Source organism: Aspergillus chevalieri, chromosome 8, assembly GCF_016861735.1.
Source record: "Aspergillus chevalieri M1 DNA, chromosome 8, nearly complete sequence".
NCBI classification, from domain to species: domain Eukaryota; kingdom Fungi; phylum Ascomycota; class Eurotiomycetes; order Eurotiales; family Aspergillaceae; genus Aspergillus; species Aspergillus chevalieri.
This window is the reverse complement of record NC_057369.1, coordinates 14,884-29,512: the sequence shown is the minus strand read 5'-3', so window position 1 is coordinate 29,512 and position 14,629 is coordinate 14,884. Positions and strand designations below refer to the sequence as shown.

The 14,629-nt window shown below is 50.2% G+C and overlaps 2 protein-coding genes across 2 annotated transcripts; one reads left to right on the top strand and one right to left on the bottom strand.

The window, feature by feature from the left end:
- Nucleotides 1-23: 23 nt before the first annotated feature.
- ACHE_80008A (uncharacterized protein) lies at nt 24-3,494 on the top strand (the record flags this gene model as incomplete). The annotated part of the gene is made up of 1 exon (XM_043283332.1): nt 24-3,494. The coding sequence occupies one exon, from the start codon at nt 24-26 to the stop codon at nt 3,492-3,494; it is 3,471 nt and encodes a 1,156-aa protein (XP_043140621.1).
- Nucleotides 3,495-4,139: 645 nt separating this feature from the next.
- Nucleotides 4,140-4,475, bottom strand: ACHE_80007S (uncharacterized protein; the record flags this gene model as incomplete). Its single annotated transcript, XM_043283330.1, has 1 exon — nt 4,140-4,475. The coding sequence occupies one exon, from the start codon at nt 4,473-4,475 to the stop codon at nt 4,140-4,142; it is 336 nt and encodes a 111-aa protein (XP_043140620.1).
- Between the last annotated feature and the right edge of the window lie 10,154 nt (nt 4,476-14,629).

Here is a 14,629-nt window from a genome sequence, read left to right as displayed (position 1 = left end):
AGCGCCCCGTGCAGCAGCAATTCATGCGCCGGGGGGCGATCCACGGCCCATTGGTGGCACAGTATCTGGCCCGGGTGGCCCGGTTCAAGGAGAAACTGGCCGTGGCCATCCATATGACGGCGGGGCAGCCGGCACGGGCCCCCGAGCTGCTCAGTGTGCAGTATGTCAACACGCCGAACAACCAATTCCGCAATGTGTTCATTGAGGATGGGATGGTGACACTGGTGACTGCATACCACAAGGGCTTCCATGCGAGCAACGACAGCAAGCTGATCCACCGGTATGTGCCACGGGCGGTCGGGGAGTTGGTGGTGTGGTATATGTGGCTGGCGATGCCATTCATTGACCAGTTGACAGCGTGGCAGGCCGGCACTGCGCATGGCACGGTGAATGGCACATTGAATGGTATGTCGAATGGCACATCGAATGGTATGTCGAATGGCACATCGAACGGCACATTGAATGGCACACAAGCCGGCACGGTGAATGGCATGGTGAATGGTACAGTGAATGGCATGTCGAACGGCACATCGAACGGCACATCAAACGGCACAGCGAATGGCATATCAAACGGCACACTGAATGGCACAACAAACAGCATACCGATTGGCACACGAGCTGGCACAGTGAATGGCACAGTGAATGGCACACCGATTGGCACACAGGCCGGCACATCAAATGCCATGTCGAATGGCACATCGAATGGCACACGAGCTGGCACAGTGAATGGCACATCGAACAGCACATTGAACGGCACATGGAATGGCACACCAAATGGTACGGTGAATGGCATGTTGAATGGTAGACTGAACGGCACATCAAACAGCACATCGAACGGCACACCAAATGGCACGGCGAATGGCACATCAAACAGCACATTGAATGGCACATGGAATGGCACACGAGCCGGCACGGTCAATGGCACACTGAATGGCACGGTGAACGGCATACTGAATGGCACACTGATTGGCACACAAGCCGGCACATTGAATGGCACACGAGCCGGCACGGTGAATGGCATGGTGAATGGTACAGTGAATGGCATGTCGAACGGCACATCGAACGGCACATCAAACGGCACAGCGAATGGCACATCGAACAGCACATTGAACGGCACAACAAACAGCATACCGATTGGCACACGAGCTGGCACAGTGAATGGCACAGTGAATGGCACACCGATTGGCACACAGGCCGGCACATCAAATGCCATGTCGAATGGCACAACGATTGGCACACTGAATGGCACGGCGAACGGCACACTGAATGGCACATTGATTGGCACGTCGAACGGCACACCGGCATGGCAGCCCCCCAGCCCATATTTATGGGGCCCCGACCCGGGCATGCAGCGGCCATGGACCCCCGAGCGATTCCGGGAGGTGTTGAAGCGGGAGACCCAGGCCCGGCTCGGCCAGGCATTGAATATTCCGGCGTACCGGGACATTGCCATTGGCATCAGCCGGCGGTTCCTGCGGGCATCCAGCACATTCACCAGTGACCGCCAGGATGAAACGGAGCAGGCAGCGGCATTGGATGCTGACTGTGAGGACGGCATGGATGCGGACCAGTGGATGGCGCATATGACGGATTTACAGGCGGGCCATTCATCGCACGTGGCGGGGATGGTATATGGGCGGCAGCTGATGGAGCAGGCGGGCACAACAAGCCACCGGCGGGCGATGTTCCGGCAGTCCAGTGTGGATTGGCACCAGTTTCTGGGGTTCGGCTGCGGCACGGGGGTTCCAGGAGATGTCCATGCCGACATTGATGCCGGTGGGCTTCGGGCTGGCTTGGTGGATGAAGGCAGCTGTCCAAGCCGCTGTCCCGGTCAGGAACAGGTTAGGGCTTGCTTGGTGGATGATCCCAGTCAGGAACGGGTTAGGGCTTGCTTGGTGAATGATCCCGGTCAGGAACGGGTTAGGGCTCGCTTGGTGAATGATCCAAGTCAGCAAGCGGTTAGGGCTCGCTTGGTGGATGAAGGTAGCTGTCCAATTCACCATCCCGGTCAGGAACGGGTTAGGGCTTGCTTGGTGGATGATCCCGGTCAGGAACGGGTTAGGGCTCGCTTGGTGGATGATCCCGGTCAGGAACGGGTTAGGGCTCGCTTGGTGGATGAAGGTAGCTGTCCAATTCACCATCCCGGTCAGGAACAGGTTAGGGCTCGCTTGGTGGATGAAGGTAGCTGTCCAATTCACCATCCCGGTCAGGAACAGGTTAGGGCTTGCTTGGTGAATGATCCCAGTCAGGAACGGGTTAGGGCTCGCCCCGTGCTCGGGAAACGCAAGCGGGCCCCATGGCAGGTGGAGGCTGAGGAGCACCACATGGAGCGGCGCCACCAGCTGCAGACCATGGACATGGCCGCTGCGCTGCAGCAGATGACCGGTCAGGCCGGCATGCAGTTCCAGGGCATCCAGGCACCCGCCATGGCGGCGATCCAGCAGGGCAAGAGCCCCGTGGTGGCAGTCATGCCCACCGGCGGTGGGAAAAGCATGTTATTCATGTTGCCCGCGTGGGCCGTCCCCGGGGGCACCACCATTGTGGTGGTGCCATTGATCTCGCTGCGGCAGGATATGCAGCAGCGGGGCCGGCGGCTAGGCATCCCATGTATGGCATGGGACCGGCAGCAGCCATGTGATGAAGCAGCCATTGTGCTGGTCACACCGGAATCGGCTGTCACCCCCGATTTCCATTCATTCATCAACCGGTTGGTGGTGATGCAGCGGCTGGACCGGGTGGTGATTGATGAATGCCACATCATTATGAACCAGCAGAAGAACTTCCGGTCCGCCATGGCACAGCTTGGGAAGCTCGTTCGGGCCCGTACACAGATGGTGTTTTTAACGGCCACATTGCCCCCGAGATGGAACCGGAGTTCAGCCAGCGCATTCACCACCCACAGGATCAGATCGATATATATCGGGCCCGCACGAGCCGCGGCAATGTGGCATATGGGGTGTGGCGGCCACCGATTCCACACACTGCACCACATGGATATGGATGGGAGCAGGATGCCCGGATTATTCAGTTCCTGCAGGCGCAGCTCCAGTGGGCCCGGGCCCGGGGGGAAGATGGTGATATATGCCAACCGGGTCCACCAGGTGCAGGCGATGGCGGCGGTATTGGGATGTGAGGCGTATTTCAGTGGGCAGGTGGACCGGGGTGGGATTTTGGGGCGGTTCATGGGAGGGGATTCCACAGTGCTTTGCGCGACCAGTGCATTGGGCATGGGGGTTGATATTCCAAATATCCGAGTGATCATTCATCTTGGGACGCCCCGGACGTTATTGGATTATGCACAGGAAAGTGGGCGAGCCGGGCGGGATGGGAAGGCCAGCCAGGCGATCATTATCCAGCCGGCGGGGTGGGCGGAGGATGAGCGGCAGCTGGGCACACCGGAGGTGGAGGGGAGCTGGTGCAGCAATACATGGGGGTGGTGGCAGGTCGGGGGTGCCGGCGGGTGGTACTGGACGATTATCTGGATGGGACGGTGAATGGATACCGGCGGCAGCATTGCGGGGATGACGGGGACGAGCAGGCATGTGATGGGTGTAATGTGCAGTGGCATGTAGGGGACGTGGGTGGTGATGAGGCCGGGCATGAGGCCGGGCATGAGGCTGGGCATGAGGCCGGGTGTGTGGGCTTGCACCATGGCCCAGGGCAGGCGGTTCGGCCAGTGTTAGGGCTGGCAGATGACCCAGACTGGCGGGCGCGCAGTGCCACGAGGCGTTCCAATGGTCGGGGGCTCAGGCGCGGAATGGAGTATGATTCCAGCAGAGCAGCGGGCTCATGCAGGCCAAGCCGAAGCCGGAGCCATAGCCCACGCCGGAGCTATTGCCCACGCTGGAGCCATAGCCATAGCCCGAGCCATAGCCATAGCCCGAGCCATAGCCCGAGCCACGGCCAGCACCAGCGCCAGTGGGCCGCGGCCGACATTCAATTCCGCCGGCAACAGTCCCAGGCATGGCTGGATGAGGAGTTTGGGGAGCAGGAGGCTCAGCAGTGGCGGGATCGATGTTATATCTGCGCCATGGCCCAGGCAGATGACCAGCACGATTTATATTCATGCCGGCATGCACGCAGCCAGGCAGCCAAGCAGTGGATGCTGCAGGTTCGCCGGCGGATCCAGTACAGCCGATTCAGCGGGTGTTTTTCATGTGGGATGCCGCAGACGATATGCGCCGGGTGGGAGCCAGGAGGCCAGTGTCAGTACCGGGGGGTTTTGATCCCCATGGTGGCGATGATGCTGCATGGGCCATGGGGGGTGGGCATTCGGGAGGCATGGCAGCGGCGACTGGTGGGATTGCAGGTCGACGGCGCGGACATTGGGGCGGTGATTGGGTGGCTGGGGCAGCGCAGCCGGGCGGGCCATAGCCAGTTGTTTGAGGAGTTTTGTTGGCTGCGGCGGGTGAGTCAGGAGGTTGAGTTGGGGTTGGAGTTGGGAGGCAGAGAGATGGAGGATTGGCCAGGACCATAGCGATGTATAGAGATGTATATAGAGTTGTATGTCAAGATGTATACAGTGATGTATATAGTAATGTATATAGCGATGTATATAGAGATGTATATTGATATGTATATTGATATGTATGTGTATATATATATATATATGTATGTATGTATGTATGTAGCCCGGCAGCGGAGATATATAGCATGGATGGGAAGGCGTTGAGGGTAGATATTTGAGTATGGCAGTGGATGAAGGCCGAGGGTTTCATGGACATGGGATGGACATGGACAAGTGCATTGGCCGTTGAGGGCACATGCAGACTGGTGGTAGTGAATGATGAATGATGAAGATTATGAATGATGGATGATGATGGATGATGATGGATGATGTGTGATTGTGAATGGGCCAGGGTGGTGAATGATGTGTATGACAGGTGGTGTATGGGAGCATGGCATTGGGTGGCAGTGGGTGTGAGTGCAGCAATGTATGCAGTGTGGGCAGGCAGTGGACATGGCAGCATGACATGGACCGGTTGGACCACCGGTTGGACGACCCGTTCAATTACCCATTGAACCATGTATTCGATCACTGGTTTCAACCATGTATTCAATTACCCATTTCGATCAGCCATTTGATCAGCCATTTGATCAGCCATTTGATCAGCCATTTGATCAGCCATTCGATCAGCCATTCGATATCAGGCGTTTCAATACACGCATTCAACCACCCATTTGACAGCCCGTTCAACCAACTGTTCAATCACCCGTTTGATCACCAGTTTGATTACCCATTCAACCATGCATTCAATCAGCCATTCAACCATGCATTCAATCAGCCATTTAACGGGTTCGATTACCCATTTAACCATGTATTTGATCACCCATTCAACCATGCATTCAATCAGCCATTTAACGGGTTCGATTACCCATTTAACCATGTATTCGATCACCGGTTTCGACCATGTATTCAATCAGCCATTCAATCAGCCATTCAATCAGCCATTCAATTAGCCATTCAATCAGCCATTCAATCAGCCATTCAATCAGCCATTCAATCAGCCATTCAATCAGCCATTCAATCAGCCATTCAATCAGCCATTCAATCAGCCATTCAATCAGCCATTCAATATCAGGCGTTTCGATACACCCATTCAACGACCCGTTTGACAGCCCGTTCAACGACCCGTTTGATTACCCATTCGACTGGTTCAATCACCCATTTGACAATGCTTTCAATCAGCCATTTAACGTGTTCAATTACCCATTTAACCATGTATTCGATTACCAGTTTCGATTACCAGTTTCGATTACCAGTTTCGATTACCAGTTTCGATTACCAGTTTCGATTACCAGTTTCGATTACCAGTTTCGATTACCAGTTTCGATTACCAGTTTCGATTACCAGTTTCGATTACCAGTTTCGATTACCAGTTTCGATTACCAGTTTCGATTACCAGTTTCGATTACCAGTTTCGATCAGCCATTTCAATCAGCTGTTTTTAATAGACCCATTCGACCACCAATTTGACAGCCCGTTCAACCAACTGTTCAACCACCCGTTTGATCAGCCATTCAATCAGTGATTTGACCCGTTCAACCATGCATTCAGCCATACATTCAATCAGCCATTCAAGCATGCATTCGATTACCCATTCGACCACCGGTTCGATTACCCCGTTCGATTACCCATTTGACCATGTATTCAATGACCCATTTCGATCAGCCATTTCGATCGGCCATTTCAATCAGCCATTTCGATACACCCGTTCGACCACCCGTTCAACCATGTATTCAATCAGCTGGTTCAATCAGTTGTTCAATCAGCCATTTGACAACCAATTGAACCACCCATTCGATCAGCCATTCAACCATGCATTCAACCAACTGTTCAATCAGCCGGTTCAATCACCCATTCAACCATGTATTTGATCCAGCATTTGACCGGTTCAAGCATGCATTCAAGCATGCATTTGATCAGCCGTTTGGCCCGTTCAATGACCCGGTTCAATGACCCGTTCAACCATGGATTCAACCAACGATGATCACCCATTTGACCAGGTATTCAACTGCACATTTTCATCAGCGATTTGACAAGCCGTTCGACCACCCATTTGAGAGCCGGTTCGATTACCCATTTCACGATGTATTCGATCAGCCGTTTCAATCAGCTGTTTTAATACACCCATTCGACCACCGATTTGACAGCCCGTTCAACCAACCGTTCAACCAACCGTTCAACCAACCGTTCAACCAACCGTTCAACCAACCGTTCAACCAACCGTTCAACCAACCGTTCAACCAACCGTTCAACCAACCGTTCAACCAACCGTTCAACCAACCGTTCAACCAACCGTTCAACCAACCGTTCAACCAACCGTTCAACCAACCGTTCAACCAACCGTTCAACCAACCATTCAATCACCAGTTCGATCACCAGTTCGATCACCAGTTTGATCACCCATTCGACCACCCGTTCAACCATGTATTCAATCATCCGTTTTGATCAGTTGTTTTGACCATGCATTCAATGACCCGTTTCATTGGCCATTTGACAACGCGTTGAACCACCCATTGGATCAGCCATTCAAGCATGCATTCAATTACCAGTTCAACCACCCGTTCAATCACCCATTTGACCGGTTCAATCACCCATTCGACCGTGTATTTGATCCGGCATTTGACCCGTTCAAACATGCATTCGATCAGCCGTGTGGCCCATTCAATGACCCGATTCAATCACCCATTCGACCACCCGTTTGAGAGCCCGTTCAATGAGTCATTTGACCCATTCAGCCATTCAATCAGCCATTCAATCAGCCGTTTGACCGGTTCAAACCACATGTTTGGCCATGCATTCAACCAGACATTCGACCAGACATTCGACCAGACATTCGACCAGACATTCGACCAGACATTCGACCAGACATTCGACCAGACATTCGACCAGACATTCGACCAGACATTTGACCAGACATTTCATCATGCATTTGGTCACCCATTTGATCAGCGATTTGACCCATTCAATGATGCATTTGATCATGCATTCAATGATGCATTTGATCATGCATTCAATGATGCATTTGATCATGCATTCAATGATGCATTTGATCATGCATTTGATCATGCATTTGATCATGCATTTGATCATGCATTTGACCATGCATTTGACCAACTGTTCAATCACCCATTTGACCATGTATTCAAGCACACATTTTCATCAGCCATTTGACCACCCATTTGAGAGCCCATTTGACCGGCCGTTTGAGATCCATTTGAGAGACCATTTGAGAGACCATTTGAGAGCCCATTCAAACCGCCATTTGACCAGCGGTTGAAGGATGGATTTGGCGCAGGCGGGAATGGGCATGACAGGGGAGTGATTTGGCGGAGGAGGAGGTGGTGGTGATGGTGTGGTGGTGCGATGCAGGTGGATGTGCATAGCATAGGGGATGTGCATAGCATAGGGGGATGATTTGGACGATTGCCACAATGGGTGGATGGTGGATGGGGATGGTGGATGGGGATGGTGGATGGGGATGGTGGATGGGGATGGAAGTGAAGCAGTTGGGCAAGTGTGGCGGCAGGGATTGGATGGATTTGGGGTGGATGTCGAGGACGATAGTGGAGTGGTGGGATTTGTGGGCGAAGAGCATGGGGCAGCAGCATGGGGCAGCAGCATGGGTTGGAGGTGGTTAATGAATTGGTAGGAGAATTCGGATGGTTACAGAAGCAGTGTACGGAGGTTAGGATTAAGATTTTGATATGGATATATAGATTGATATGGATATATAGATTGATATGGATATATAGATTGATATGGATATATAGATTGATATGGATATATAGATTGATATGGATATATAGATTGATATGGATATATAGATTGATATGGATGTTGACAGGGATATATATTGACGGGGTTGGTTGAGGGAGAGAATTGGGATGCAAGAGTGGTTGGATAGAGATGTATATCATACAATATAGCGATGGGTGGGAATGGGATGATGATATATATTGGGGCGGGGTGATGGATGAGGCGACGGGTGAGGCAGCAGTGAACAAATGGATGAATGAAGGGGTGGGCAAGCGGTGAAGAAAGCGGTGAAGAAAGCGGTGAAGAAAGCGGTGGGCAAGCGGTGGGCAAGCGGTGGGCAAAGGGTGTATGGGGAGTGGTGGCAGGCGGTGTGTGGGAGGGGGGCAAGCGGTGGGCAATGGGTGAATGGGGGCGAGGTGGAGCGAGGAGGATTTTGATGGCGGAAAGCGGTTGGGGGAGGGAGAAGGGAGGTATTTGGTATTGATGATATGGATGATATGGATGATATGGATGATATGGATGATATGGATGATATGGATGATATGGATGATATGGATGATATGGATGATTGTTACAGACACCAACACATCAATCTCACGTGAGAATGCGGGGAGACAAGGCAGAATCATTGGACAAGAAAGGAAGAAAGAAATGCAGGAAAAGCAGGGATCAAGCTGATATCCGATGGACATGTCACGTGATCATCTACTCCAGATATACCCCCAAGGGAGTAGCCGAAAGAGTATATATCAAGACACGGCATGATTGGATCGACCCAAAATATACTCCTGGAGGAGTAGACGCAGGAGTATACCGGGAAAGATATATAAGGACGCTCATTCATGTACTTAGCTTAGTTCTTCGCGATCAATTCAAGTCTTACAGCATTGGTTACCTTCTAGTTTCTGACTCGTCCGCACTTAACCAACAACCCAGTATATATACTCGGTTGGCCTTGTTTCTCTATTCGTTACCTTTACTGTTTCTACTTGTTGAATATCTTACGGAGCCTGGAGGGGGCGACATACCCATCAACGCATACGACATACCGAACCGGACCCGGAGGGGCATTGAGCATACGATTACTTGAGAGACACTTAGGGTAAGTGTCCAGTCTCGAAATACAACTAACTAGAACCCTAGGTACGATACGAGAGAAGCCAGGTTGTGACACATTGATCGCCAGTCAGTACGAGTCAGGTTTCGAGACTATATTGACTTAAAACACGAACTGCAACCATGTCTAACAACAGTAACAGCAACACTACTCCTAGATCCTCTCGTGGATCTGAGGGACGAACTCCGACTTATGAAGAACTCTTTGGAATGGTTAGCCAGCTGCAGGAAAGCATCACTACTTTGGAAGAACGACAGTCAGCCAAAGCTATCAAAGTTCGACCACCGGAACCCTTTGATGGTACTCGATACAAGTTGCGACCCTTCATCACTCAATTGGACTTGTATGTCCGCATGAACCGGAGCAAGCTCATATTTGAATCCGACAAAGTCCTACTTGCAGCAACTTACTTGACTGGACCAGCATTTGATTGGTTTGAACCTACCTTGCGTGACTTCCAGGAGAAAGATGAACAGTACCATAACGACAATACCACCGAGGTTTTCAGCAGCTTCACTGAATTCAAGAAACGACTCCAGGGAACATTCGGAGATATTGACGCCACACGGAACGCTGAACGAAAGCTATGGCGACTCAAACAGACAGGATCAGTAGCCAAGTTGGTATCTGATTTCCAGCAGATCATCACCCATCTGAATTGGGACGAGACGATGTACATTGCGAAATTCGAGGAAATGTTGAAACCAGAGATTCAGGAGAAACTGGTTTGGATGGAACGACCGACTTCATTGAACGAACTCTTTGAACGAGCCGTCAAGATTGACAACACCCTGTATGACCTTAGAGTCAGACAGAAGGAGTCACGATATGGGAACACCTTTAGAGGAAACCCACGAACGAGCCACTATCGATCGAACGATAAACGACCAGCTCAACCACGAAGCCAAGGGTATGAAGATCCCTATGGACCACGACCGATGGAGCTGGATGCCACACAGCATAGGCCCTTCGTGTCCGACAAGGAAAGAGAACGAAGAAGGAAAGAGAAACTTTGCTTCACATGTGGAAAGCCGGGCCACATGACGAAGGCATGCAAGCAACGACAGAACGTTAGGCCTCAGCAACAACGAAATGATAACAAGCAACTGCACGCTACCCAGGAGAGAGGAGCGTATGACACCACAGGAATTGTGAACCCTGAACTCAGAGCAACGAATGATTCTGGATGGCACATGCAAGAGGCTTCGGATGAGCATGGAGGACCATGGAGACCCAGAACTATGGTAGTACCCAACCTGAGCCCATTGAGGAGGTTGATGGAAGAACAGACGACCCTCACGACAGAGGAAATCGACGAGATCATGAGTTCAAGTGAAAAAGAATATTGGCCCAATGAACGGACGGTGGGATCCGACAGCGACAGCGACAAAGCCCATATAAGGACGGATGGGTCCGAAAAAGCCATCAACGAGCCAGTTCAGGAGAAATCACTCGGCGAACTGCCCAACCAAGATTGGCCAGTTAATGATTTCCTTGACGAAGAGTACGGTGCTCAGTGGAATGGCCACGATCCCAACGTGGAGGAACTCCATGAGATACCGGAGACACCTCAGAACGCAACTCCCGAAAATGAAGAACATGAAGAACAGATTCTGGCAGAAGATAATGAGGGATACACGAAGTCCAGTGTGTATAGCCCTATCTCGAAGCAACAGCTATGGTCCAAGCGATATACGGAACAACGAAAAGCCGACGAAGAAACGAATACCGACGTCGCCGCGTACTTCATTGACGATGTTGTTATCTCACTCCAGGAGAACCCCAAGAGGCTCTCTAAGGGATTGAAGGAACTATTCAATGAATTGAACACCTACTGCCCACATCAGAACTTGAAATGTTGGGAACGAACGAACGAAACTTGGGATGAACACCTACGGAAATGCGACCAACATCCATACACGTGCCCCTACTGTGGACAGAACAACGGAGAACTATGGGGATACCTACGGGATATCACGACCAAACGACTACGAGGCCCCATCCACAGCTCATGCAAGTATGATTGGTGTGATTGTGTGCACTATCGAGAGCACCCAAAGCATAACCAATTACCTTGGATTGTGTGTTATAGTCACGCCTGTGGAGAACATTACGATCGAAAGAAAATGGCGCATTATTTCCCAGAACGACCTAGGAAATACAATGACAGTTGTCCTTGTTGGGATTGGAACTGTGCATGCAGGGGATATCTATTGCACCCAGAGCATTCAAGTATGCACTGGACTGCATGTTATGAAGATGACTGCATAGTTCACTTCGAACCCAAAGATTACTACCCAAGTCCACGACGTCTACGGCAACCAAGATGGCAAGCAAGCCTATCAGCGACACAGCGAGGATACCACTTGAAGTTTATGACACCAGTTCTCAATCAACTAGCCAGAGTGATGGTTGACTCAGGAGCTACTGGAAATTACATGGATCCTAGATTCCAGCGACAATTGGGGATCTTAGGAATTGAGAAGGCGCAGCCAGAGCCTATCTCAGGACTGAATGGTGAGAATTTGGGAAGCCACCTGACAGTCGAATCGGGATTTGTCCCTATGGCTGTAGCGGAACATGAAGAAAGGATCAATTTCGACGTGACACCGCTGGGACAATACGATATAGTGTTGGGGATTCCATGGCTCAGGAATCACAACCCGGAAATCAACTGGAAAACTGGACAAATGAACTTTGCAAATTGCGATTGCCCAAGAACAATGAAAGGACCGAGTCAACGGGAGGCCGGGACCTCACCACGATCTACAGGCAGGAGACCTGGTAGATACGTGAAGCAACCGAGAGGTGGGTTGAGAATGAATAACAGAGAAACGAATGACACAGCGACGAATATTGTTTTAGCAGCCACCAGGGCCTCAGAACGACATTGGCTGATGAATTTACCCGGATGGGCACCGGACACGACCCAGAAGTATTGCGAATACTTGATGGACGAGGATATATCCAAGAGATCAGCGCCGATTGAGGAATATCGCTCAGAAAGAGTTGATGACGTACCATCAGACTCAGAGCTAGGCTCATGGGAATGGATTGACCATAAGGGGCTAGCAGCAACGACTCAGGAACCACAGATTCCACAGGAGTATATTGAGTTTCAGCACTTGTTCAAGCAGCCTGAACGACCTGAACTACCAGACCATGGACCACACGATCATCGCATACCCCTTATGGAAGGGAAGACACCGACATGCAAGAAAATTTACCCGATGTCAGAACGAGAATCGAAAATACTACGGGAATATATCGAAGAACAATTGGCGAAAGGATTCATCAGACCATCGACATCACCAGCAGGGCACGGAGTCCTATTTGTACCGAAAAAGGATGGAAGCCTACGACTATGTGCAGATTATCGACCACTCAACGCCATCACCATCAAGGATCGACATCCATTACCAAGAGTTGATGAAATGCAAGACCGAATCAGAGGAGCAAAATGGTTCACAAAATTTGACCTTGTGGACGCCTACAATCGACTACGAATTGCCAGAGGAGAAGAATGGAAAACGACCATCAGAACGAAATATGGACATTATGAATATTTGGTCATGCCATTTGGGCTTACCAACGCACCAGCATCATTCCAACGATTCATCTATGATGTACTTGGAGTATATCTTGACATCTTTGTGATAGTCTACCTTGATGACATCTTGGTCTTCTCCAGCACCTTCGAAGAACATGTGCAGCATGTCAAGAAAGTACTGCAAAAACTTGAGGAAGCAAAGCTACGATTGAAGTTGAAAAAGTGCGAATTCCATGTTCAGGAAACCGAGTTCTTAGGACACTGGATTACTACAGAGGGAATCCAGATGGATAAGAACAAGGTTCAAGCAATCTTGGATTGGCCAGAGCTGAAGAACACCAAGGAAGTTCAACAGTTTACAGGACTTGTGAACTACTACCGACGATTCTTGAAGGACTACTCACAATTCATGACACCACTGTTCAAATTGTTGAAAAAGGGACAAGAGTTTCAATGGGGACCAGAACAACGACAAGCGTTTCAACAAGCCAAAGAAAAAAATTGTATCTGCACCAGCACTTGTGCAGTTCGACCCAGAAAAGGAAACCACAATTGAAACCGACGCATCAGATTACGCCATTGGTATGAGGATGACTCAACCAGGACCAGATGGAAAACCACGAGCCGTTGCATTCCACTCACGAAAACTAGTTCAAGCGGAATTGAACTATGACATCCATGACAAGGAACTGCTAGCCATAGTGGTAGCATTCAAGACTTGGAGAGTTTATTTGGAAGGAGCACAACACACTGTACTTGTGAAAACAGATCACAAGAACCTGACCTTCTTCACAACAACTAAAGAGTTGACCCGAAGACAGGCCAGATGGGCTGAAGTACTATCGCAATACGACTTCAAGATCATCCACTGCAAAGGAAATGACAATGGACAAGCAGACGCACTCAGTCGACGACCGGACTATGAGATCAAAGACCGAACGATCAACCCAGCAATATTGAAAACGAACGAAGACGGAACCATCAGCTATAACCACCAGGTGTTAGCAGCAACCATGCATACCTCGAACAAACCTTTGGAAAAGAAAATTGTCGAAGAAACACAAAAAGATAAAATGATCCAGGATATGATTGAAAACTCAGCAGAAAACGACAAATTGACCACAGATAACAATGGATTAGTGTACTTGCACAATCTCATCTATGTGCCAAAAAGCATGAGAAATGAGATCATCAGCATGCACCATGACACTCCACTCCACGGACATTTGGGAACAGAGAAAACAGCTGAACAAATCATGAGAAACTACTACTTCCCAAACACGCGAAAAGTTGTTCAAGAATATGTGAAGAACTGTGAAACTTGCATTCGAGATAAGGCAGCAAGACATCAACCCTACGGAAAAATGCAATCCCCGGATGCTCCAACACATCCATGGGAATGGGTTACCATCGACTTCATCACACAGTTACCGACATCACAAGGATATGACTCGATCACAGTCATCACAGATCGAATGACCAAATATATTCATTTGGTGCCAGCCAAAGGAACCATGACCGCAGCAGATATGGCACAGATATTCCTGAAGCATGTCATCACCAACCACGGAATGCCTCAGAAGATCACCTCAGACAGAGACAAACTGTTCACTTCAAAATTCTGGACGACACTCACGAACTTGATAGGTATAGAACACCGACTCACCACAGCCTACCACCCACAAGCAAATGGTCAAAC